Source organism: Nelusetta ayraudi, unplaced genomic scaffold, assembly GCF_046127955.1.
Source record: "Nelusetta ayraudi isolate G7.1 ecotype Tasmania unplaced genomic scaffold, CSIRO-AGI_Nayr_v1 ptg000021l, whole genome shotgun sequence".
NCBI classification, from domain to species: Eukaryota; Metazoa; Chordata; class Actinopteri; order Tetraodontiformes; family Monacanthidae; genus Nelusetta; species Nelusetta ayraudi.
The window spans coordinates 4,830,929-4,857,637 of NW_027466071.1; the positions used below are offsets into that span (position 1 = coordinate 4,830,929).

The 26,709-nt window shown below is 45.3% G+C and overlaps 2 protein-coding genes across 2 annotated transcripts; both read left to right on the forward strand.

The window, feature by feature from the left end:
• The first annotated feature begins 784 nt into the window (after positions 1–784).
• On the forward strand, positions 785–17,976 carry daam1a (dishevelled associated activator of morphogenesis 1a). The gene is made up of 26 exons (XM_076027773.1): positions 785–1,175; positions 4,254–4,483; positions 6,372–6,461; positions 6,857–6,928; positions 7,006–7,100; positions 7,462–7,681; positions 7,942–8,055; positions 8,767–8,877; positions 9,545–9,648; positions 9,910–9,976; positions 10,276–10,393; positions 10,484–10,622; positions 11,316–11,374; positions 11,706–11,893; positions 11,983–12,228; positions 12,339–12,446; positions 13,130–13,227; positions 13,335–13,419; positions 13,682–13,788; positions 13,992–14,080; positions 14,467–14,635; positions 14,980–15,087; positions 15,356–15,416; positions 15,499–15,633; positions 16,222–16,392; positions 16,499–17,976. The coding sequence occupies exons 2-26, from the start codon at positions 4,292–4,294 to the stop codon at positions 16,694–16,696; spliced, it is 3,144 nt and encodes a 1,047-aa protein (XP_075883888.1). The 5' UTR covers positions 785–1,175; positions 4,254–4,291; the 3' UTR covers positions 16,697–17,976.
• Positions 17,977–18,095: 119 nt separating this feature from the next.
• On the forward strand, positions 18,096–26,610 carry LOC142889139 (mitogen-activated protein kinase kinase kinase 7-like). Its single transcript, XM_076027776.1, has 14 exons — positions 18,096–18,295; positions 19,086–19,196; positions 19,694–19,759; positions 19,974–20,019; positions 20,273–20,411; positions 21,149–21,273; positions 21,979–22,107; positions 22,215–22,345; positions 22,662–22,722; positions 22,800–22,945; positions 23,075–23,234; positions 23,867–23,928; positions 24,596–24,711; positions 25,316–26,610. Exons 1-14 carry the CDS (start codon positions 18,230–18,232, stop codon positions 25,488–25,490), a joined length of 1,533 nt encoding a protein of 510 aa, XP_075883891.1. The 5' UTR covers positions 18,096–18,229; the 3' UTR covers positions 25,491–26,610.
• Positions 26,611–26,709: the final 99 nt, after the last annotated feature.

Consider the following 26,709-nt stretch of genomic DNA (forward strand, 5'->3'; position numbering starts at 1 on the left):
TAAAAAAACATCCGTGGGATTGTTACGCAATAATAACCTTACAGTATTTCGTGGATGCAACTTTGGAGCTTTTTATTTGGCTTCAGAGCTAAAAATAAAATAATAAAAAAAAATACCAGCTTTCATTTATTCTCCCGCCAGGTGTGAACCCGCCGCTCACTTCTCCCTTTACTTTCACAATTCAATATTCAACCCTTGGAGACGTTCTAGTGACCGTTAGTGACAATAAAATATCTTATTTTGATCTTTTTGAAAAAATATGACTTGAAATTTTGCTTTGAGGCTTTTCAGGGTGGTACCCACCCCCCCTCCCCGCCCCGCCCCGCCCCGCCCCTGAATTTCCCACACTGCCGTGACCCATTTGCACTCGTCGATCGAGGTTTCAACGCGCAACGTTGGCCGCGTGACTCAAAAAATGGTTGGAATAACAATGCTAATGAGGGCAGTAAAAGTGAGCTGAACAGGTTTCTGTCGCTGGGCAGGTGAACCGAGCGGCGGGGGGGGGGGCGGGGCGACGACATTAATGATCTGCTGCCCATCGACACAGAGGCAACCAACAAACTGTTCTCGGCAGACACCGTGACATCTCGTACCACCAACCATCAAAGTGATTGTGGGTTTAATGCCGCTCCCCTCCACCCCCCACCCCCAACACACACAAACACACACACACACACACAATGCAGTGGGTGAGGTCCGGGCATGACTGGCTGCAGCAGGAATGCAGTAGTGTCTGTTTGGCTGCTGGCTGATCTGTCAGTTTCTCTGCGTTGTGTTTGACAGCGGCTCCCATGCAGAGTTTACTGACTGGACTGAGCCCAGAAAATGAAAGAGAGAGGAGCGTTTTTATTTCACTTACGGACAAATTTGATTTTTGAGATTTGTGAAGCACCTTTTGGATTCAGCTCACAGTGACTCTTTTCTGGGATTTGTATTCTTTTTTTTTAAAGGTAAAAACAAAAAGAAATGGTATCCTAGGTTGTCTTCTTTTTCTTCTTCTTTCCGGAAGAGTGGAAGGCTGTGAAATATCGCAGGAAGTTGCACTGGAACAACAACCGCCTGTTACAAGCAAGAAGAGTGATTTTTGTTTTTTTTGTTTTTTTTTTGCTTGAGGGACAGGTGTAACACCACTTAGCATGACATCCAACTGCATCATGTAGGAGAGAATCTCAAAGGTAAGACAGCACACAGGTGGATGCATGGGTTCATATCTTTGGAATAAAACATAAAGTAAGCAGCTTTTACCGTTTAAATAACGGCTTTATTTTAAAACCGTCACAATCCGAAAGGCTACATCAGGTGTTGGGCTAAACTGGTTGGCTGGTGGGGCCACAGTGGGTTCTACAGTGTGCCATGGGGGGGTAGCGGAGCAGCAGCAGATGGATGGAGTGTTGTGGTGAGACACCTCATAGGAGGAAACAATATATCCTGGGATATTATGGAGAAAACATGTTGCTGTAATGTCAATGGAAAATGAAGCAAAGCAAAGTTGCAACCAAATCAGTGTCTTTGAAGCCCCACCAGGGTGTTTAGCTCTTAGAACCATCCAGAACCATCCAGAACTACCAGGGTGTTTAGCTCTTAGAACCATCCAGAACCACCTAGAACCACCAGGGTGTTTAGCTCTTAGACCCATCCAGAACCACCAGGGTGTTTAGCTCTATATTGAAATGGAAACACTGCAAGCATGGAGGAAATACAGCAACTTTATGACTGACTCAGTATTAATATCATTTCTTTATGTTAAAAATCTGGGATAGTTTTAACACTGGTTGGAATGTTAAAACCATCAAATGGAGATCTTTTAACAATCTTTTTTTTTTTTTGCCTTATTGATATTGAACCTAAAATGGCGGCTTTGTGAGAGTGATTTTAAATTGGCAGCACAGTTGATTCATTTAACCCACCGTGAAGCGTCAAAAGTCTCAAGTCTTCATTTAGACTATTTGAGACTGAACTGAAGTAGAATCGACATCTCATCTGCATATTTAATGATAATACATTTTACATATAAGCGCCTTTCTTAACACTCAAGGACACTTTACAAAGACAAAACAGATTCATAATTCTCACACACACACACACACACACACACACACACACACACACATTTTATAACCTTACCAAATGCTGTCTCCAACAAGGAACACTCACTATCATTGTTAGCAACATCCTCATTCTTAAACTTTGTTGTGCGAGTGGAGAGAAACCCAACACCAGGAAGTCAGAGACGCAGTGAGAAGAGTCCAGTCTAGCGTCCAAAAGATTGGCAACACTTACTTCCAGCTTGCGCTGTAGTCAAGACGGTACCAACCGAGAAAGACTGGAGAGCATCGAGATGGAGACCAGACCAAGACATCTGGGCTTCAAGACCAAGACAGACTGACACAACAAACCACAACAAATGACCACAAGCTCTTTCAATTCAGGTTTGCTTCTACATCAATGAAACAGCATAATTTCCTTTCAGCAAGGAATCTTTAATCATTTAGTTGAATATTTTGCTGCTTTGGCAGGTATTTTCAACCATTTTCACTTTGCTTCCTAAAATGAAAAAAGATCAATGAACGAGGAATAAAGGGCCAGGGTGTCACTCTGGGTGTCACCACCAGAGTGTAAAACAACAGCAGCTGGATGGAAGACCACTGCGGATGACTGCAGCACTGCTTCCAACCAAGGAAGTGGTGCTCATTCACTTCCACAGCACCGCTAGCAGTCCATAGCTACAGTCCATAGCTAGCAGTCCATGGCTAGCAGTCCATAGCTAGCAGTCCATAGCTACAGTCCAGCAGAGTTCATGTTGTGTTGTTCTGCTATGCTGCGCTTGACAAGAACCACAAATGTTGCTTTAACCTGGGTTTTATACTACAAGTGAAAGAAGCCGTTTCAAAGCGAATCCGCCTTGATGATCACGATTTGCATGAAAAATGTGATGGCATAGAATCACGGGGCAGACACACACACACACACTGCAGGAGCTCTGTTTTATTTCCTACTAGGAGAAAAGCCTGATGATGGCCAACACAGATTGGAAGCAAAACTGGGTCCCTGGGGGATGAAGGAAGCGCGACCTTTGACCCCCATCCCCCAACCCACCCCTTCCCCAACCCCCGGTGGTCGATGGAGTATCGACTGAACCCAACAGACTCACTGCACACACTGACATCGGCTGTGGGCCCCATCATCAATCCATACGCAACACACACACACACACACACACACACACACTAAAAATCATTAATACAGTCCTGCAGCCACGCCTGACATTCACGTCAAACACTGTGTAACAGACACACAAGGACACTGTGGCCTGTGAACTGTTAGCATGATGGGAGCAGCAGGGCATGATGGGAGCATCCGTGTTGTGCAACTGGAAGAAGCGCACGTGTTTTTCAAGAGAGGGAGCTGTGGGATGCAGGTCCTTTAAATGAAAGCAACAACAAGGCAGCATTAAAAACTGCGCAATCTGAAAGCTGACTTTGCAATAGATAGACAGACAGATCGACAGATAAATAGATACATAGATAGATAGATTGATAGATAGATAGATAGATAGATAGAAAGATAGATAGATAGATAGATGATAGATAGATACAGATCGACAGATAGATAGATGATAGACAGATAGATAGATAGATAGATAGATAGATAGATAGGAAGACAGATAGACAGGTAGATAGATAGACAGGTAGATAGATAGATAGTAGTGATAGATAGGAGACAGATAGACTGATAGATGATAGACAGATAGATAGACAGGTAGATAGATAGATAGATAGGTAGATAGATAGGTAGGTAGATAGATAGATAGATAGATAGATAGTAGTGATAAATAGGAGACAGACTGGTTCATGCATGCATTTGCAGAGGTGGTTTCCATTGTAAATGTGCCAGTAGATAAATGATCAGCAGTGGTTCTGACATAAAGGTGCATTGAGCCACACCCACCTGGTGAGTCAGTGCTTCTAGTTACAGCTTGTTCATCACACCCAGCTGAAGGTGCGTCTCAAGGAGTTATTTGTGTGTAATGTGTGTGATGTGTGTGTGTGTGTGTGTGGGGGGGGGGGGGGGTAAATACTTCAGCGCTGTCTGAGGAAGCTTGAAGAAATGATTGAGTGCACAGTTTTTTAAACCTCATCAATCATCACTTTCCACTTCTGCAGCTTTCTGCGCCTTTCTGAGGGTTTGGTCACTGTAACTACCGCTGGCCGGCTGATATATAATAAATATTTGATGTGTTTTCTCCTCTCCAGTCAGTTCTGCTGGTGAAGTTTCCCTCCTTCCGGCGACCATGAGTTCTCGGGCGAAGCAGCAGCAGCCGCAGGGCCGCAGTCTGTCCTCTCTCTTCTCCTGCTGCTTCAGGGGAAACCAGCAGCCGGAGATCACCCACTGCCACGACAACGGCAGCCACGTGGTGGCGCTGGAGCCCCACCTGCCCATGCCACCGCAGCAGGAGCTGGACTCTATGTTCACGGAGCTGGTGGTGAGTTCAGAGACCGGCGGGGCCCACGGCCTCGTTTCAATAGGACGTCCGAAGCATCAAACTTCTAGGGCCGCGACCACAAAGTATCACTGGTGCAGGGCCACACGGTGGTGCAGTAGTTAGCTTAGCGCTGTGGCCTCACAGTGACACGGTTGTGGGTTTGATTCCTGGGGGTTTGCATGTTCTCCCTGTGTCTGCTGGGTTCTCTGCAGGTTCTCCTGCTTCCTCCCACACTCCCATAACTTCACATGGGAACTGGAAATTGTCCTTGTGTGTGCGGACGGATAAGAATGTCACATCCATAGAAATAAGATGCAATATGTTTCAATAACATCCGCACTTCATCATCCACCCAGCAGGGAGCTTCTAATTCAAACGAGACACAAAAATACACTCAAAATGATTTTTGTGTGGCATTTTATGACACTTTTCACCTCAATTTGCATTCTGTGGATGTTTTATTGCCCTATTTGCAGGACAGAAGTGGGACCATGTGTGCGTATATATATAATGTCAGGCTGGGACTCAAGGCAGGACTCAGACACAGATGCTGTGTCTCAATTCAGGGTCTGCAGCCTTCAGACCGAGGGTCCTCCGTCTGAAGGAAGCGTTCTTAGAGTTCCCAGCCTAGAAGGACGGACCAAACCCCGCCTCCCCGGTAACCACCCGGGACGGTCTAGCCTTCGGCGTATTTCCTCGTTTCGTCACCGCCGTTCCCTCCTGCTGGCCAACCCCGGAAGTGACGTTTTTATAGTATCAAGCTAACCATTGGTTCGCCATCTAACGATGCCGTTGGATGATCAAATAAATAAAATCCTAAGTTAAAAACTGGATACATATATTATGTGAAACTTCAATATTTAGATTTATATGTCGTGTCTTTGCCAGTACATGCCGCTAATTCCAGCTCACTTCCCAGGATCCCACAACGCTTTACAGCAGCACGCAAAGCATCATGGGATACCCAAGTACGCGAAGGATAGTAGCAGTGCATCCTTGGAATCAGCTAAAACGAGGGCGCATTCCCAGTACGCATTTTGAGCGTCCTCAGCACCCTCGGAAATTGGGACAAGCCTTCGCGCAGTGCTATGACGCAACTTCCTTTCAAAATGCGCACTTCAAGGATGCAGACCCTGAATTGAGACACAGCAAAAGGGTAGTGAGAGGCAAAGATATTTATTGAACCCAACACGCGATACACCTCTAGACCAAGTGATCAAAATAACCAGGCTGTGAAACTCCTAGAGTACCTAATCTATGAAACAAAAAGGGCAAGATTTAAGTTGCTCAAGGGATAAAGAGCCGAGGATGGGGAAAAACAAGGGATGAACTAGAAATCACTCCAAAGGAGGAAAACGGGGCAAGCTACATATAACTAAAGGATAAACAGACTAAAACAGATCGAAACCAAAAGCGCTCACTAGGAGGAATGCAAAAAGGGCTAATAAAGTAGAAACAAAAAATCACTACCTAAGAGGGGCTCAATAACAGAATCTCAGAAGCAATTAACTAAACTTTGACTAAGAACAAAAAAAAAAAATCACTCGTCTTTGAGGCTGCGCCGGCTTACTGTGAGTTTTTCTTGGGCTGTGGCAGGGAGCTAGACTTGACGGCACAAGACACTCTGGCACAAGACCAGGGGCACACAGACTATTTAAACACATGAGGTGATGAGGCACAGGTGGAGACAATGGGTAATTGGGTCAGACGCACAGGTGGCACATGAGGAGGGGGAAGTGATCTGAAACGAGAGGAAGGTCAGTAACGCTGTCAAAATAAAACAGGAAATGATGAGACGGCACCAAGACAAGACGCAACCTCACCACAGTGTGACACATAATGTCTGTGTGTGTGTGTGTATGTGTGTGTGTGTGTGTCTCCCTTCCAGGACGAGCTGGACCTAAGCGAGGAGCACCGTGCCAACATGTTTGCTCTGCCGGCAGAGAAGAAGTGGCAGATATACTGCAGCAAGAAAATGGTATGAACGTTTTTAAATGGCAGAATGTTTTTTTTTTGTTGTTTTTTTTATGTAAACATTAATCATAGATTTTGAAGCGTTTTATTTCCGAGTGCTTTGAAGGAAATGTTTGTTTGTAGTTTTTTTCTCGCTAAAAAATAAATTCTTGGCACTACATGATAATTAAATTAAATTAATGCAACAACAGAAAAAATCAACTAAATGACAAATTTCACAGTGACACAACATTTTCATGCATTGAAAAATCAAATCTAAAAAATACATAAAACAAATTTCAATAAACTCACATTGGATAAAGAAAATTCCCACAAGCACATCTCACCAACAACGCCATATGACAACGCAACAATGACAATGTGTAGAAATAATGTTTGCAACGTGGTGTGTTCTTCCAGGAGGCGGAGGAGAATAAAGGCGCCACCCGCTGGCCAGAGTATTACATAGACCAGCTGAGGTCCATGGCTGCAGTGAGTACTGCAGTGAACTGCTGCTCAGCTTCAGCTTTCCTCACTCGACCAACTGTGTGACCTCACTGTCGCCACAGAGGAAGACTCTGCTGGCGGTGGAGGAGGAGGAAGAGCGAGGACGACACAAGGTGGTTGACGGCCTGAAGACGGCGCTGAGGACTCAGCCAATGAGGTACCTCAGGGTACTTTATAGTCCAGGTGGTGGGCTGAACATTCTGACTGGTGGGGCCACAGTGGGTTGTACAGTGGGCCAGAGGGGGGTAGCGGAGCAGCAGCAGATGGTTGGAGTGTTTTGGTGAGACACCTCATAGGAGGAAAGAATATAGTTTGCTGTTTTGTAGTTTGATGGTTCTGGGGTGGTTCTGTAGTTTGTCCAAAACAGAACCACCCCAGAACCATCTCGAACTACCCCACAACCACCCAGAAACAACCCAGAACCACTCAGACCACCAGAACCACCTAGAACCGCCCCTGGACTGTCTTGATCAATGGCTCTATAACCTCAGACAGGAAACTACGCTCTGACTGCACAGGTTTGTGACGCGGTTCATCGATCTGGACGGCCTGTCCTGCATCCTGAGCTTCCTCCGCTCCATGGACTACGACACCAGCGAGTCGCAGGTGCACACGTCGCTGATCGGCTGCGTCAAGGCCCTGATGAACAACTCCCAGGGCAGAGCTCACGTCCTGGGACACTGCGAGAGCATCAACGTCATCGCGCAGAGCCTGGTGACGGAGAACATCAAGACCAAGGTGCACAGCAGCGACGCTAGCTGTAGAAGAATGACGTTATTCACCCCACAGTAGTGATGTCAAAACCAGTTCATTTAAATGGACCGAATCATTAGAAACAGTTCACTCAAATGATTCATACAATGATTCATTCTCTCCCCTCCGTAACGTAGATGGTCTGATGAATATTTTTGGGGCAGTATCTTGGATCTATTGGGTTCCCAGACAGCACCAATGTTGTGGGCTATTGTGGGATTATTGTTGCACTGTGTTCTCCTCAGATTGCGGTACTGGAGATCCTCGGCGCCGTGTGTTTGGTTCCAGGAGGTCACAAGAAAGTTCTCGACGCCATGCAGCATTTCCAGAAGTTTGCCTCGGAAAGAACTCGCTTCCAGGTCCGCGTTGGTTCTTTTTCCTCTGAGCTTTAGCGTGTGTAAGAACTATCGAGAACAGGCATGGGCAAACTGTGGCCTGGGGGCCATTAAGCTTTTAAATCCGGCCCTTAAGCCAAACTTGAAGAAATTATATTAATAATCAGTCAGTCATCAAACAGCTGCATCTCCTCCGTGTTTGCAGTGTTTTCAGAGTCATTTCAATAAAGAGCTAAAGACCCAGGTGGTCATAGGAGGGGTTCTGGGTGGTTCTGGATGGTTCTAAGAGCTAAACACCCTGGTGGGGCTTCAAAGTGGCTCACCACAACACTTCATCCATCTGCTGCTGCTCCGGTCCCTCTGCCAAATGTTAGAACCCGCTGTGGCCCACCAGTCAAAACATTTGCCCACCACCTGGTCTAGAAGTTTTTCAAATCTCCATTTGTAAAACCCCATAACAAAATGTGGGTGGCCAAGAGGTCAGAGCAGGTAGTTTTGACCTCTTGGGCATGTTTTGCTTAATAATCACGGGATTATTCGTACCTTATTTTTTGTCACGTTGAAACCCACACAGTTAGCTTGTAGCTGTCCATGTAGCAGCCAAAGACAGATTAGTTGAAGATCTTAGAGATACAGACACAGGAAAGGTTGCTGTTAGCATCAACGGTGGTCGTAGAAACAATGGATGGTTGGATATTTTATTGTTTGGTTATTCACTTTGTGTTCCGTGTTTAGACTCTGCTGAATGACTTGGACAAGTCCACGGGTCGCTACAGAGATGAAGTGAACCTGAAGACTGCCATCATGTCTTTCATCAATGCTGTGCTCAGCCAGGGAGCAGGAGAGGTAGGTTCACACGCAGTCGCCGTGAATTAATCCTTCAGAAAGCAACTCAAGGGTTTCCTCCACTGAAAGGTCCAGTGTGTAAATATTTGGAGATTCTGAAGAAGAAACAGCTGCATCGAGTGGCTACATTATAGATTGCAGTGTCTTTCACTCTCCCTCCCTCTGCTGAGTTTGCCAGTGAGCTACGGTGGCCCAAACCTGGATACCTGCTCCACCTACCACATAAATCTGAGCAAATATCACACACTGGACCTCGAAGGCTCCCTTAAACTGTGTGATTTCCTGTTTCCGTATATAAAAAAGTGTTTATGAACACTTTTGTAGCTTTGTTGCTTAATAATATGCATTTGGTTGTCGCAGCACTAGTTATTTTCTGCCTCTTATCGATGCTTTTGTAACAACTGAAAGGACACAAATTGTTTCTCTAGTACCAAAAGCTTTTCAAGAGCTTTTCAAGGTGGAAAAATAGCAGTCATTGTAGAAGTAAGGTGTTTTTACTCAAAGAACAAAACCGTACGGTTCCTGTTGAAGATCAGCTTCCCCATAGACTTTCAATTAAACAGACCTGTGTGTGTGTGTGTGTGTGTGTGTGTGTGTGTGTGTGTGTGTGTGTGTGTGTGTGTGTGTGTGTGTGTGTGTGTGTGTGTGTGTGTGTGTGTGGTTTCAGACCAGCCTGGAGTTCCGTATCCACTTGCGCTACGAGTTCCTACTACTGGGTATTCAACCCATCATTGACAAACTGCAGTCTCATGAGAACGCCACCCTGGACAGGTGCTGGGGGGGGCGGGGAGGGGAGGGGGGGGGGGGGGGGCTGAGGTTCAAACAGCATTGTCAGGTCGTGTCTGGAAGCATTGGAAAATGAATGAACAGATCAGACAACTCACCCAAAGACCCACAACAGATATTTTGTCTCCCGTTACTTTGTCAACCTGCAGTGTTTTGTTGTGACATCATGGCTTGGAGACGTCAGCTGTGTTCAGGCGGAAGCCAGATGGAAACATGAAGGAAACACTTTCCATTTTCTCTTTTCAGACATCTGGACTTTTTTGAGATGTTGCGGAATGAAGACGAGCTTGTGATGGCGAAACGCTTTGATCGTGTAAGTCGCCTTGCAGTTAAGGGGCACTCATATTTTTTCAAGAAGCTTAAAAATCGTTCATCTCGGGATCATTGTCTAGAATATAATCGTCTAATCTTCAGTTTTTAAAAATATGCACGCAGCATAACCCTAACCCTGTTTAGATTGGTATTGAGTAACAATCAGGCAGATGGGGTGGGACCCCCTCCTAATATTGACGGATATTTCGCACACTGGTCAAAAACCAAATGACATAGAAAAAGAAAACGCAGCTAACAGAAGACTGTTAGCCGCGACTAATGATATCTTCTCCCATGCAGGTTCACGTGGAAACCAAGAGCGCCAGCCAGATGTTTGAGCTGCTCAGGAGGAACCTGGCGCACACGGAGTCGTACCCGCACCTCCTGTCGGCCCTGCAGCACTGTCTCATGTTGCCCTGTAATGTTGTCTCCGTTCATTTACCTCAACTCCGCCAATCGGAACTTCAACAGTCGGTTTTTGGACCTCACTGTGACTGTGTGTCTGCAGATAAACAGACCAGCAACACCCGTCACTACTGGGTCCTGTTGGACCGGATCGTTCAGCAGCTGGTTCTGCAGACAGACAAGGGCCAAAACCCTGACGTGGCGCCGCTGGAGGATTTCAACGTTAGGAATGTTATATCCATGTAAGTTTCTCACCTCAGCATTTTGCATTAAAATACCTGAATTCTTTTTCAGTTGTGTTAAAGGTCCAGTTTGTAATATTTTTAAGATTTTCAAGAAGAAACAGTGATATCCAGTGGTCACATTTTAGATTGCAGCGCTCTCGGTACCCTCGCTATCCTGAGCTTGCCAGTGAACTACAGTGGCCCTATACACCCAAACCTGGATACCTGCTCCACCTTCTTCTTCTTCTTGGTTGGTTTATTGAGGACGCCCCCTCGTGTTCAGCCTAAATACCAAACGCTCTGCTGTCAGGCAGCTGGATTGTCCACACCAGGCTTCCTTAGAAATATGCTGGTGCAAGATGGCAGCTAACTGGGAGAACTGGGACCCTGATTGGTCTATGGAGTACTCATATATATATGAGAGACGCTCTAAGGGGAGAAAAAACACATGACTGTTATTGTACTGTGATTATACACTTTTATTCACGTATTTATGGGAAGTATGTCATAAATCAGGAAAAAACACACTGGACCTTTAATGTGACAAACTCCAACAAAACATTTTCAGTAAGTCTGGATGATAAGGAGGACAAACTACTCAGTGGTTTTTCCTTCTGAAAAGGTTTTTTTTTTCCAATGGGTTCAAGACAAACCGTGTGTGTGTGTGTGTGTGTGTGTGTGTGTGTGTGTGTGTGTGTGTGTGTGTGTCAGGTTGGTCAAAGAGGAGGAGGTGAAAAAATGGAAGGAACAAGCTGATAAAATGAGAAAAGGTAATAATAAGTCACCTAACAGCAACAGTAAGGCTAATATCAAAAGCAGTACACTATGTTATATAATGTGTATATATTGTACATTTGTCATCACTTCTGGTTGGATGCTAACTGCATTTTGTTGCTGTGAACTTGTGACATGTGCAATGACAATAAATTGAATCTAATCCAATCTATAATTGTATTGTAAACCAACGGGATTGTTTAAGTATTAATTGGAGGGGAAACAATAATTCTACACAATCCTGCACTGAAACCTCTTGTAATTCCTTCAACGGGGCTCCTACCATTCACACTGTCACTCTTTGTTTGGGTTTCTTACTCTGTGCAGATCATCAGAACTTGCAGCAGCGCTTTGAGAAGAAAGACAGGGAGTGCGAGGCCAAGCACAAGGAGAAGGACGACATGATGGCCATGCTCAACAAGATGAAGGACAAGCTGGAGCGCGAGAGCGGCGAACACAAGCAGGCCAAGCAGCAGCTGGTGGAGCTTCAGGCTCGACTGCAGCAGCCCAACGCTGTGCGTCGACCCGACATCTCCAAATCCATCACCTTGGTGTCTGTCTGCTGGTGTTCCCTCATCAATGATCATGCTGTCATGTGTTCCAGGCCTCCCACGTTCCAGGAGGACCTCCTGTTTCCACCGCCGGCTCGTCTCTCCCAGATCCCGTCCCGTCCATCCCTTTTTCTGCACCTGCTGCACCTCCTCCACCTCCACCTCCTCCACCCCCTCCACCCTTAGGTTTCCCTCCTCTAGCTCCTCCAGGAGCCCCGCTAATAGCTGCGCAGAAGCAGAAGAACATACCTCGACCTTCGAACCCACTCAAGTCTTTTAACTGGAGCAAACTCCCTGAGGTGGACCTGCCACTACGAACACCATCAATGTTACTGCAACCTTTCATATTTTTACTTCTTGTCTAAATACTCCAGTTTGACTTTGATCCATGAATGATTGATTGTTTCAGAACAAGACAGAAGGCACCGTGTGGAAAGAGATTGATGACCTCAAAGTGTTTAAAATTCTGGACCTGGAGGAGCTCCAGAGGACCTTCTCAGCCTACCAGAAACTTCAAGTAACTCACCATGAAGTATTTCCACAGATTTAACGTGCAGAAACACTTCCATGAACCCCGGAATCTTTATTATGTTACGGCTGCATTTAAATTACATTTACTCACAGTCATAAGCTAGTCACGAGTACGAGGACTCACACTACTGACGTTCTAGACCAGGTGGTGGTCAAACTGGTTGACTGGTGGGGCCCACAGTGGGTTGTAAAATGTGCCAGAGGGGGGTACTGGAGCAGCAGCAGATGGATGGAGTGTTTTGGTGAGCCACCTCATAGGAGGAAACAAATCTCTGTACTTAAAATATGTTGCTGTAATATCAATGGAAAATGAAGCAAAGCAAAGTTGCAACAAGAATGTGGCATTTAAGATCTTTATTGAAATGACTCAGGATTAACATCATTTCTTCAAGATTGGTGGGCCAGATTTAAAAGCTTAACGGGCCACATATGGGCCCCTGGGCCGTAGTTTGCCTATGTCTGTGCTATACCGTCATAGCCTTCTGAACGTTCAGTAGTGGATGCAGGTTTTCAAAATTCATGGATAATTGAGGATTAACACGGCCGTACCCGCATCGTGAGAATTCTCTCAAATTGATTTTGTGTGGGTTGTGTGAAAATTGTTTTCCTCAACTTTTACCAAGCACGCAGTTGTGTTACAGTGCACCAATCCTGCTATTTGTGTAACAGAAGAGCGGCGAGGACGACAACATCGCCGCCAAGAAAGTCAAGGAGCTGTCAGTCATCGATGGCCGGCGAGCACAGAACTGCAACATTCTGCTCTCACGGTCAGTGTGTGTGTGTGTGTGTGTGTGTGTGTGTGTGTGTGTGTGTGTGTGTGTGTGTGTGTGTGTCAACATAACACTTTGTGTGATGTGTGCTTTGTGTGCTACAGACTGAAGATGAGCAACGAGGAGCTCCGCCATGCTGTTCTGTCCATGGATGAGCAGGAGGAGCTGCCCAAAGACATGCTGGAGCAGGTGACCACACACACACACACACACACACACACACACACACACACACACACACACACACACACACAACTGTACAGACCCTGTGAGTACAAAACAATATGTGGATACAAGCGACAAATCCGATGGATTGTGGAAACTTTAGAGTTGATAGAGGCACAACTGATTTTAAAGGCTTTGTTGTCTTGCAGATACTTGGACACTGACTTTGATGTACAGTTTTCTTCACATAATCAACATGTATTAGCGTTTCTTTGTGTGCGTGTAGCTCCTGAAGTTTGTCCCTGAGAAAAGTGACGTTGAACTTTTGGAAGAACACAAGCACGAACTGGATCGAATGGCTAAAGCAGACCGCTTCCTGTACGACATGAGCAGGTAGCTGGTGCACACACACACACACACACAATACAGGACATAGATTGTAACTTTTAAGGTGGAATGCTCTCCACATGAAGCTAAACTTGTTAAAAGTGGGAATTGATTGGGCGGTCAATCAATGAAGCTTCACGTGTTTCTCATTTTTGATTCAGTTGTTGTAGTTGAGGTTTTACTGTCATTGTGTTCTTGTTGTGTTCCAGCATTAACCACTACCAGCAGAGACTCCAGTCCCTCTACTTTAAAAAGAAGTTTACAGAGAGAGTGGCCGAGCTGAAGCCTAAAATTAAAGGTAATCAATAATCACATCAACAACAACAACAAGCAAGAAGTTTGGCTTGATTTTGGATTTTTATATTGGTGACAGCTTAATATCATAGTCAAATCAAAGGTTATTTGTATTGCACCTTTCATACAAAAAAATGCAACCCAAGGTGCTTGACAACAATTAAAGTAAAATAGTTAGCGTAGCATTTTTTTTTTTTTAACCCTAACCCCTTAATCTGAAATACACTGTGACTGGCTTCCATTAAAATGTGCACACTGGACCTTTAAGTGTGCCAGTATATTTATAGCAAATGTATGAATCCATGAAATAGAAAAATTGCCAAAATCATTTTTTAAATCTCTTTAAAAGGGTTTTTTTCAGTGTGTGTTTGCACTTGACCATCATTGCAGCTCTGAATCTGGCATCCCAGGAGGTGGTGCGGAGTCGGGCCCTGCCTCAGCTCCTGGAGGTGGTCCTGGCCTTCGGGAACTACATGAACAAGGGCCAGCGCGGCAACGCCTTCGGGTTCAAACTGTCCAGTCTCAATAAGATCGCTGACACCAAGTCCAGCATCGACAAGTACCATTATTATTATTATTATTATTATTATTATTATTATTATTATTATTATTATTATTATTATTATTATTGTTATTATTATTATTATTATCATATTTTAATCGAACGTCCTTGTATAGGCTATGAACCTTGCAATGAGCACTAACATTGTGGCAGAGGTTCTGCGGAAGAAGTTTGTTTGAATGTCGAGTCGAGAACGGAACAGAAACACGCAAGCTTGTCAAGCGTCAATGTTGACATATTTTATTTTTGATTAATACTCAACGACTTCTACTTTAAATCTGATCTTCTAGACAACATTACGGTAAGACTGAGTGACAGACGTGTTGTTTTGTGTGCTGTAGAAACATCACTCTGCTCCACTACATCATCACCGTCCTAGAGAAGAAGTATCCCAAGGTGGCCACGTTCAGCGAGGAGCTCCACAACGTGCCCGACGCTGCCAAGATCAAGTATGTGTGCCAATATAAAATATTAACTATCAAATACCCATCCTCCTGATTGTTGTTCAATACCAATCTAATATCCTCAACATGCAGCATTCCGATTGAATGCAGCTTGAAAACGGAATATTAGACAACAGGATGACCTCAAAAACACTTTTATGACCATTAGTGATGATATGACCCCCTTATATTTTGCTTTGAGGCCCTCTATATTTCTCCAGCCAATGTGTCTGATTTAATTTTCCCTTTATTTTTCCATGCACTATTACTTCAGTATGATGGAGTTGGAGAAGGACGTCAACTCTCTGAGATCAGGTCTGAAGAGCGTGGAGGCGGTGAGTGCAAACTAACCTAGAGAAACACACACTGTCAACGGGACCACTGCCGCGCTTAACGGCCGTGCCTTCCATCCTTCAGGAGCTGAAGTTTCAGCAGACGCAGTCCTCCCACCTTCCCAAAGACAAGTTTGTCTCGGTGGTGAGCCATTTCATCACCGTGGCTTCTTTCAGCTTCTCCGAGGTGGAGGAGTCCTTCCTCGAGGCAAAGCAAGTGGTGAGGCGCTCGTGATGTGGACAAAAAAATATACACTGGCCAGAGCAGTGTGCGAAAATACCCGTTAATATTGGGGTCTTGGTCTACTGCTCAATAGCATCACCTGTCATTCATTCTCCTGCCAGGTGGAAACCCACCGCTACCTTTTCCCTTTGGCGGAAAATATTTGAAAAATCTGAATAATGGACAGGGTGATCGTAAAGATATTTTAGTGACCAGTAGTATAGAAGGCCTTTATTAATCCCACAATGGGGAAATTTGCATAATTACAGCAACTGTGTAGTCCAACAAGGATAGAAGATTACATTAATTAAAAGAAATAAGGCAATAAAAATAAAAATGAAATATTTGTAGGGTATAAAATAAAATGGAAATAAAATATATACATTTTACGAAGGTTTGGATTACAGCTATCTACATACTGACATATAAACAAGTGACAACTATTTATTGATTTGTTTTTTATCGGTTGGGGGGCTTCCAACCCCCCGCATTCCCCTGTATTTCGCACACTGGGCCACACACACATTTTTTTGTTTGTTTGTTTTTAAAAGATTGTGGAGATTAATGATCACATCTCCTCTAAAGTTTGGAAAGGCGCTGAAGCATTTTGGAGAGGACAAGTCAGAACTGAAACCTGACGTGTTCTTTGGGATCTTCGACACCTTCATCAGCGCCTTCGCAGAGGCCAAGCAGGACAACAAGAACATGGCCAAGAGGAAGGAGGAGGAGGAGAAACGGACCCTGGCGGAGGCCCAGGTTGGGCCGCGCTTTACATACGACAGAGAGATGAGGCAAACATACGCGGTCCCGTCAGAATTCTTCATTCACTCATTCTTAATTTTTTTGTGGTTCTTTACTGAAGCTAAAGAAAGAGAGGGAGCAGAGGGCCAAGAAAGCCGTTGAGGAGGACCGCGGTGAGTTTGACGACCTGGTGTCGGCGCTGCGCTCCGGCGAGGTGTTCGACAAGGACCTGTCCAAGATCAACCGCAGGAAACAACGTCAGCAGGCGGCAGACTTTGACAGCAGCCGAGAGAGACCGGCGTCGAGGCTGGAGCAGTGAGAGGAATCCTACTGGGACCCTGAACTTCTCCATAATGTCTCTGGATTTTAGTGATTGTTTTTGCACTAAACACCCTTCACCCTTTTCTCTCATATGTTGGCTCCACTCTATTGCGTCCAAAACCTGTCGTGTTTCCCAAAACAAAATGATAGAATGAGAAATGTGTTTCGATGTTGATCTATTGAAAAAAATGATTGAAAAAAAAACCAAGCTATGCAATGAAAGGTTCTGGAGCTTTTTATCCGTTTGTGTCAGCACTGAACAGCATGGTGGTCACGCAGCACTGAACAGCGTGGTGGTCACGCACCACTTCCTGTGTTTCTGACACGTTTTCTTTTGTCTGAGAGCAAAACAGCACAGACGTAGCTCCTGCCTGTCACAGACATGATATCACTAATGAAAATAATTCCAAGCACTGCAGTGTACTTAATGTTGTTAACCCCTTACAATTCTATTTATTATCTGTTTTGTCCTCTGGTTCATGAAAAACTGGTGTTTAACTTAAAGAATTGTGTACAACGCTACCATCTTTATTCCAATGACAAAACTTGGAAGCCACGACACCATGCAAAGTTATAGAATAGAACATTGTTGTAATATTTAGGATGTCATGAATTACATTTTCCAGTAGAGTGGGAAAAACAAGACGCTTGTGGAGGGAATGTCAAGAATCTGCACATGGTTTGAGTTTCCATAAAAACTCAAGCAATAAAAATACGTTTTTGAACGTTTTTCTGTTTAAAATCTAAATAAATGCCAACAGAGACGCCACTGTAAAGCTGTCGTGTTTCCATGAAGTGATTTGTTGCAACTATCTCCATACTTCTGCTGGATTTGTTCATAGACGTGTGTGTCTGTGCTTTCTGTTTACCTCTGCTACTTCCGGTTGCCACGTAGCGCCGTCCGATGACGCAACTACGTACGACGAATAAAAACGTAGCACGAACGTCTTTATTTATTCATTAAAAGCGAACTTCCCAAAGCCATTCTTTGGGAACTGATATTTGTATAAAATGATGAGTAAAGATGCCGGGGGGAAACGGTCAGAATTCAGTTATGATTCGCGGCTGAGTTTGTTACAAAAACAAAACAAAGCTGCATTCAAGAACACGACAAGGCTGTTGTTCAGACAGCCGTTTCATTTTGTGCGAAAACAAGATTGAATCACTGCCTGTATGTCGGAAATAATTAAGGCCAACTATAAGTACAACATTAATTAATCACTATTCAACTCGCTGGTTTTCGCGGCTTTAAAAAGAAAACCCTCCTAAAAACCACAACAACACCGTGGGACGTTCAGGAGCGTCCCGTCGCGCTGTTTTCTTTTACTTCCTGAAGTAACAGCGACCGATGAAAAACGCCTTTTTCCCCCTGTTTTTTTTTTCTTTTCTTTCCCCCCCCTTAAAATGCGAGCGGCGGACAGCGCTCAATTTTCTCTTTTAACAAATAAATAAGACCGAGATCATCTTCGTGGTTTGTTTTACGTGCGCTGGCCACCGTCCAGGTGTTGTGTTAGTGCTGTCGCTCTTCGTGATGGTGGAGACTCCAGCCGGCGGCCTGTTTGAGGACATTCAATATGAGGACATCGAAGTTGAAGCGGTAAACTTTCCTTCAGTTACAAGCTCAGCTTTCGGGGAAATGTCCATTTGTGTTGAGTCGATGGAAAATTCCCCAGGTGTGAAAGACAAGAATAGAATGTGTTCATAGATATGGAGGGTGAAAGTAAACTTAAGAGTGACGCACCGCGATCGATTATTTAGCACCAAACCTCAGAGCTTTATGTGACCGTGAATGTAGCAGCGGTGAAAGTGACGCCAGTTAAAATGAGCAGAGATTTATTTTTATTCTTTTATCAACACAAATGTATATACTACATTGTGCTGTATCTGGATAAATGAATTGCACTCGGTCAGTGCCAGTGTTTCTATGCAAGGTAAAGTTAGCTGCGACTATAAAGCAGCTCAGTAGAAATGTTGATTTCATGTAACATTTTATCTCGTTATTTATTTGTTTATTTTGTGTTTCGTAATTTGTTTTTTGTGGCAAAGTCTCTTTGCCTGCTGCTACTTTTATTAATCAACCGCTGTTTTGATGCCTGTGCCTTGACTTTGGACATTTTATGGTCCTCTTATTTTGTTGCTGTTGTACCCAGTGTCTAAAAAAAATAATAATAATCTTTGAACGTTGTTAACTGAAAGTCACAGTAGTGTTTCTGTTGTCGTTGTTGGTGAGGTTTTATCATTGTTCCAGCCTATAGCAGATGTAAAATGTGGGGCATCGTCCAATCTGTCACGAGGGCAAAATGCACCTCTGATGCACCCAAAACAGTGCCTTGGTTTTGTTCCTACCTTTGTAGCCCTCAACATTGTGTTGGTGTTGCTTGTTTCAGGCCGTTGGAAGAGGAACGTTTGGAGTGGTCTTCAAGGCCGTATGGAAAGGAAAGGACGTCGCCATCAAGACCATTGAGAGCGAGAACGAGAGGAACGCTTTCCTGGTGGAGGTACCGACAAATATTCTTCTGATCCCACGCAGAGCCCATGAAATGCATCAAATCCTTCCAAGATGTCTGGAGGCAGAAGCAGTTTCACACTCTGGACGAGTCACCACTTTATAGCATAGAATAGAACCACTTCATCAATCCCACATTGGGGAAATGCACATAATTACAGCAACAATTCACACAACTGTTTCATCAATGAATGCACTGGATATACAACAATTTCTCCACTGTGGGATTAATCAAGGCCTTCTCCTTCTTCTTCTCCTTCTTCTTCTTCCTCTTCTTCTTCTTCTTCTTCCTCTTCTTCTTCCTCTTCTTCTTCTTCTTCTTCTTCTTCTTCTTCTCCTTCGAGCCACCATGTTTCCCAGATGTCCATCAGTTCATTCAGCACCATTGTTATTTCTGTCATCCCTCGTTACTTCTTCTACAGTTTTGCAACAGTACCTGCAAAATCTCCACCACCCCGTGACTTTGACCAAGGTGTCTTTGTGTTGCAGCTCCGCCAGTTGTCGCGAGTGAATCACCCCAACATTGTGCAGTTGTATGGCTCCTGTCATAATCCCGTAAGTAACGCAACCCTCAACTGTGAGTCGAACAAGTCACCGTATTGTCGTTTAATCATGACTCAAAAGGCTTTGCTTAGATTATAAAATGATTATTTATTTTCATCATTTTTCCATCATCACAAAATATGACAGTTTAATTACATACATGTCAATATAATATGTATCTTATTTTGTATCTGTCAAAGTTCTTACCTGACTTCCTGGTTGATAGGTGTGCCTGGTCATGGAATATGCAGAATGTGGCTCTTTATACAACCGTAAGTCTGGTGTGTCTTCAAGTGTTCATCATCAACAGCTGTTGCTGCTAAGTGATGCATTCATTCTATGGCTTTAGTCTAAGAAGCTTTTATTTTGTATTTATTGAAAGCAGTGAATCCTGTCAACTCTGTATTTTAATGCAGAGTCAGAAAAACAGCGCAGTGCTCGCTGCAGTTTGAGATTTGCTATCAAATACATTGAAGCAAAGTGCGGTTGAACTGACTGACAGTCGTCTCTCTTCCCATTGGCCAGTGTTGCACAGTGCAGACCCTCAGCCCCACTACACTGCAGCTCACGCCATGAGCTGGTGCCTGCAGTGTGCGCTGGGCGTGGCCTACCTGCACGCCATGAAGCCCAAGGCCCTCATCCACCGGGACCTCAAACCTCCAAAGTAAGAGTCTGACCCTGGCGAGGTTCACAGCGGATGATGAAGCACTGCGGAAATGAGTGTTTCTTTATTTTGGTTGCAAAGAGCTGCGTAAGATCCATTTGGTTCCTGTTGCAGTTAATTGGGGATCTTTCAAATTAAAGTTTCACCTTAAAGTCTCCAGGCACTGGGAAAATAAAAGCATTTTACTGTTTTTACAATGAGAATGAAAACGGAGTAGCGACGTCCTGATGAAGACAGACTGCAAACATGAGGGAGGACTTGGAATAGAATAGAATAGAGTAGAGTAGAATATCTGGATTAATCCCACACTGGGGAAATTGTCTGAATGACAGCAGTGCTGTAGTGCAGAGATGAGGAAAATCGTATTAATGAAAATCAAATGAAATACTTTTAGAGTAAGAAAATAGAAGGTATTTCCATCTTTTGAAGGGTTGGATTGTTTCCTGTCACCTGCACACTGAAGGGGTTTATTGCACCTTTGTGAAAGTGTCAGGTGGTGAAGAGGCTGATTGTATGGATTCACTTGTACAGCCTCACTTCTATGCTAAATGTCAAGATCACCCATACAGACTACAAAAGCAACTGCATGTTGACCTTGCAGAGTGTGAGTGCTAAATGGCCCTGCAGTGTTTAGGAGGGAGAGGACAGTGTTGACACTGCCGCAGTGACACAGTGGAGGAGATGAGTCCTCTGCTCAGGTTCCTTCTCATCAGTCGTTGTCCTCTGCGCTCCTTCAGTCTCCTGCTGGTGTCCCGCGGTACTGTACTGAAGATCTGTGACTTTGGAACTGCGTGCGACATTCAGACCTACATGACCAACAACAAAGGCAGCGCAGCGTGGATGGCACCAGAGGTCTTTGAAGGTACTGCAGCCTCCTCCCAGTCAACCACGAGTGTTGGCGTGGTGCTGAAATCAGCACCAATACCACCGTCCACTGTCACTGTCAGTACACAGTGCATGCAGTCTGGATGGATCCACTTCAAGCTGCTGGCAACACAAATCTATCCATTTATCCTTCTATCTGTTGCTCTATGTATCTATCTTCTATATATCTCTCTATCTGCTGTATCTATCTATCGCTCCATCTATCTTTTTATCTCCTAGCTGCAGATGAATGAAGGCTTTATTTCAAACCTGTGTGAGTAAAACAAATATTAAGAAGATAAGTAAGAAAAACAAAAGAGCCACTGAAATGAATCAAGAACCAGGAGAAATAATCTGACACAACATGTTGTTTAATCCTGGTCCACATAGCAATCACACTTGTTTATTTCCTGTACAACCTGTTCTCTTTTGTTTGTGTGTTTCCACAAACAGCGAAACCAGCGGCAAAAATGTGAAAATCAATCCAATAGTTCAGCAGGTCAATAAGAGTAAAGAGTGGAATACTAGCAGCTGTTAGTGCTGCTGTTTGAACTCAGCCATGCTGGGACATTGGCTTAGGACTCAGGACTCAGTACTCAGTACTCAGGACTCAGGACTCAGTACTCAGGACTCAGGACTCAGTACAGCAGTGCTATTGAAGTCATTGGTGCAGTGAGCCAACCTCACTGTGTCTCCCCTGCAGGCAGCAACTACAGTGAGAAGTGTGACGTGTTCAGCTGGGCCATCATCCTCTGGGAGGTCATCACCCGCAAGAAGCCCCACGACGAGATCGGCGGCTCCGCCTTCTGCATCATGTGGGCCGTCCACCGAGGTGAGGCAGCTGGCGCTAGTCCTCCCAGCACCACCAGGGGGCGTCACCACTCGCGAGCGCGGTCCTGGTCCTGATTCCTGACCTGATTGCAATGCTTCCTGCTGCAGGAACTCGGCCGCCGCTGATCAGAGATCTGCCCAGGCCCATCGAGACGCTGATGACCCGCTGCTGGGACAAAGAACCCAGCCTCAGACCTTCCATGGAGGAGGTGAAGAACACCATGAGTCACCTGATGCAGGTAACCTGGCTCAATGGAAGAAGTTCATTCTTCCCCCATAATCTGGAATTTCTATTGAAATAATCTCCTCTGCTTTCAAGTCCATTATCGTTTCCAGCCTTTCTCTTGTCATTTTGTTTACTGACAGCTCATATTGATATTAGTATTAATCAATCAATCAATCAATCAATCATGAAAATAAGACAAATCAAATGTATGAAATAAAAGTAAGCGTAGCGATGTAAAATTGATTGTGTAAAAACGTGAAAGTTTTAGGAACTAACAGCAGGGTTTAAGATCAAGCTGCTGAGGATGTGCTGGTTGTGTTCTGATCCAGTACTTCCCAGGTTCTGACGAGCCGCTGAAGCTTCCTCACCAGTCTTCAGCCGCTGGCTCAGGTAAGAAGCGGCTCTGCGGGCTCCCTGTGTCGCTCAGCTGTTGTGTTGCGGTGCTGACGGAGTGCGTGTCACTGCAGGCTCCTCCTACGCCGAGTGCACGGTGAGCAGCGAGAGGAACAGCAGCAGCAGCGGCAGCAGCAGCGATCACAGGAACTCGGTGGGCGCAGAGGAAACTCTCAAGAGCTTCGAGGCCAAATTCCCTCTGCAGTTCAAACCCTGCAAGGTGAAGTCAAGCACAGAGCTGACGGAGCTGCACCACCAGCACCGCCCTCCTCAACCTCACTGTATATTAACATTATTATCATCATTATTATTATCATTATTATTATTATTACAATTTGATTTTTCCTAGACTGCAACCCTGCGCACCGGCCTGTCCCGGGTATCCAGTGCAGAGAGTCAAGCTGGACGCTCCCACAGTCCCACACATTCCAACAGTCCCGTCGCCACCAGCAGCAGCAGCAGCAGCACCACCGGCCAATCAGAGCTGAGGATGACCTTCAGCCCCTGCGGTACGACGCCACAGCTCGGTAGTAGCAACCTGCCTGTTAGCAACCGACCTGTTAGCAACCTGCTGCTTCCCACTGCAGAGTGGAGGGAGGGTCAGCGTGAGGATGAGAGGATAGAAGGCCTGCAGTCGTCCCACATGGACTCAAGGTCTTTGAAAACTGCCTCCTAAGATTCACACTCAGGAACTGTGAATAGTCTGCAGGTGTGTGAGAGAGAGAGAGAGAGAGAGAGAGAGAGAGAGAGAGAGAGAGAGAGAGAGAGAGAGAGAGAGAGAGAGAGAGAGAGAGAGAGAGAGAGAGAGAGAGAGAGAGAGAGAGAGAGAGAGAGAGAGAGAGAGAGAGAGAGAGAGAGAGAGATTGTTGTTGGTCTTAGCTCTGATGAACTGCTGACCTGGGTGCAGGACAGCTGGGTGCAGGACCATGGCTGTAGAAGAGGAGTGAGTGAGTGAGTGAGTGAGTGAGTGTGTGTTCCCATCATCAAACAAGTCATTCAGCAGTACCTCATCACTTCCCCGTCTGCGGGACTCTGAAGCTGTTGACTCGCAGTGATCTCTGTTCGCCACTAGGGGGCAGATAGGCAGCGCAGGTGTCGGCTCCAGGTTCGTGTCAGTGACTGAGTCCTGTTTGTGTTTCAGCCACCAACGGCATCGACGGCCCCATTTCCACGTCCTACCTGAAACTGGCTCCCCAGCTGCAGGTGAGTTCACTGTGTGTCAATAAATATCAGAGCTCATCTGCCACTGCTGCCACCGCTGCAGGTGCAAGGCTACAGGTAGCAGTGCCTCATGTCTGGGTGTTGCAGCTAGAAGTTGCGTTTGATTGGTGGATCTTCTGAGACAAAAGAGACAGAGTTTGGTTTGATGAGTTTATTGACCTGAGTTCATGCAGTGTGGTTCAGGTCACGGTCCTCTAACACAGGAAGTGCAAAGCACTTTATACACTTTCTTCAGCAATACCTTCAGAGGCTGCTCATCTATTTGATTCATATCATCAAATCACAGCACTCACATTTGGAAATTTGCCACTTTGGCTTTACAATATGAAGAGTAGGACTGCACTGTGTAGACAGATTATTGATCATTTTTTAGTGTTGTAAGTCAGTGGGTCTCAGGACCTTCATCATCATCATCATCAACTCACAACCCAAATCTATTCACTGTTGTTGTTGTGTTTGGACATTTACTCTGAAAACAAGGCAGCGACCCACCTGCTGGTGGCGAGCCGCCAGTTGAGAAACGCTGTTTGAGCACACCGATTGACTGACGACTTGTGTGTGTGTGTGTGTGTGTGTGTGTGTGTGTGTGTGTGTGTGTGTGTGTGTGTGTGTGTGTGTGTGTGTGTGTGTGTGTGTGTGTGTGTGTCAGCCTCTGATTCCGTGTCCCAACTCCAAGGAGTCCATGGCTCTGTTTGAGCAGCACATCCGCATGGCCCAGGAGTTCCTGAAGGTCCAGGCCGACATCGCCCAGCTGGTCCTCAGGAAGTCAGTCAAACATCTGCTGTCATTACTGCTACACCAACTGCAGTTCCACTCTCCTGTGTTTGTTCAAGTGGAGCCTTTAATTTGTAGACAAACAGGAAGCAGTTAACTCTATGAAATGTCTCTGCTGTAACGTCTTCATCGTCTGCTTGTGGTGAGACGCCTGCAATTACCTCATTGTCCAGCAGGGCTTCAACCAAAGCAGTGTCTTTAAGCCCCACCGGGGTGTTTGGCTCCTTATTGAAATGGCTCTGAAGACGCAGCAAACATACGGGCCACATATGGCCCCCGGGCCGTAGTTTGCCCATCCCATCGCTAGATAGTCTGCTTTCAATTGAATTTATTATCCTGAACAAATGTTTAGTCTTCTATCTTAACTCAACCAATGAGTTTTGGTTTCCTGTGAAGTGATCGCACAGGTAATAATAATAATAATAACAATAACAACAATAATGATATCAGTCAATACATGTGGATCTGAGCTATTTACCTTATGAAGTTGTATTTAATGTATCTGCACCTTTGACCCTAGCATGTGTTATTGTGTGTTACTGGCCGAACACACGGCTGAGTGTGCGGTTCTGACCCGGCTGGTGTGACTCCTCAGACAGGACCTGGCCTGCGAGCTGGAGCAGGAGCAGCGCGAGCAGCAGACGGCATCCAGGCGCCTCCAGGAGCACAGCAGGCTGCTGGAGGAGCACAGCGGCCTGCTGAGCCACAGCCAGGGTCTGAGGACCAAGCTGGGCCTCATCAAGAGCCACCACAACCAGCCGCTCAGCTAGGGGGCGCTGCAGCTCCGCTAGGGGGCGCTGCCGCTCCGCTAGGGGGCACTGCCGCTCAGCTAGGGGGCGCCGCACCCAGCGAAGGACAATGAGAAGGTGACGTACGCAAGCGCATTGCTGACCCACCACAATAAAACACAGCGCTCAGGATCAAACTACAACACCAAACTCCCGTTTTTACCTGATATTTTTTACGTTATAACGCGAAACTCACATTTGATGAAAGCTTTGCATTGTAACATGAAGACGATGACCGAGTATCACGATAGTTTCACGTTATATCGTGATACTGAGCACTATTTTTTTCTGGTATGGCAGCGATGTGCTTGCGTACTAAAGTAATATAAAGATCAAGAGGTTTTTTTCCTGAGTCCAGAGGCTGCGGTTGGGAATTGTTTGCTGTTTGTCCGTCAAAAACCTCCGAGCTCAGATCAATAAGAACTTTAGCAAAATGCATGAAAGACAAACAGAATAAACTCCTGCTAACTTAGTGAAGTGAAGCAACTCACAGTCTCACTCTGTCAATAAGCCTGTGTGTGTGTGTGTGTGTGTGTGTGTGTGTGTGTGTGTGTGTGTGTGTGTGTGTGTGTGTGTGTGTGTGTGTGTGGGCGTCTCCACTCTGGCTGATGTTGAATGTGTCCGTTCACTCCGACCTTCCTTCTCTCAGTCTTTGGGTTTGGATGTGCAGTTTTCTTTTGGCAGGAAGCCAGAAGGAGCAGCCGGGGGATCTGCTCACTGCTCACTGCTCACTGCTCACTGCTCAACCTTTACATTCTGACCAAACTGATTTATACAGCTACACAATCAGTGGCAGTGCAAATAACCTTTTCAAAATAATGCTGCTGGTAAAACGGCAGCAGCAGCGTCCAGCAGTGTTACTATTGTGTAGCTGATAAGTGGGTGCAGTACAACAGTCCTTTGATGAGCACGGGTCAACAATGTGTTGCAGCTTGTGAAGCAGTATTTGGTTCAGTTAGAGGTGTGGCTGTTATATTTGATTCTCACTGTAATTCTCTGCTTTGGGCCCAACAGGACCAGAAAGATTCTCTGGCCAGAGTCGCCTGAACTTTGAACTTTTTGCTCACAAGTTGTTCAAATAAACTTTAAGTTTCTATGTTTATACATTTGTATATGCTCTGTTTTTATGATGAATGTAAAGGAGGCACAGACGAGTGGGGGTGTGAAAGTCATTTTACGATGAATAAGTTTGGAAAGCGAC

Coding starts and splice junctions, on each gene's coding strand:
- LOC142889139 (XM_076027776.1), top strand. CDS start 18,230: ATGGTGGAGACTCCAGCCGGCGGCCTGTTTGAGGACATTCAATATGAG. Junction 20,412..21,148: donor CGGGACCTCAAACCTCCAAA/GTAAGAGTCTGA, acceptor GCGCTCCTTCAG/TCTCCTGCTGGTGTCCCGCG. Junction 21,274..21,978: donor GGCACCAGAGGTCTTTGAAG/GTACTGCAGCCT, acceptor TCTCCCCTGCAG/GCAGCAACTACAGTGAGAAG.
- daam1a (XM_076027773.1), top strand. CDS start 4,292: ATGAGTTCTCGGGCGAAGCAGCAGCAGCCGCAGGGCCGCAGTCTGTCC. Junction 11,375..11,705: donor AGCTGATAAAATGAGAAAAG/GTAATAATAAGT, acceptor TACTCTGTGCAG/ATCATCAGAACTTGCAGCAG. Junction 14,081..14,466: donor GCTGAAGCCTAAAATTAAAG/GTAATCAATAAT, acceptor CCATCATTGCAG/CTCTGAATCTGGCATCCCAG.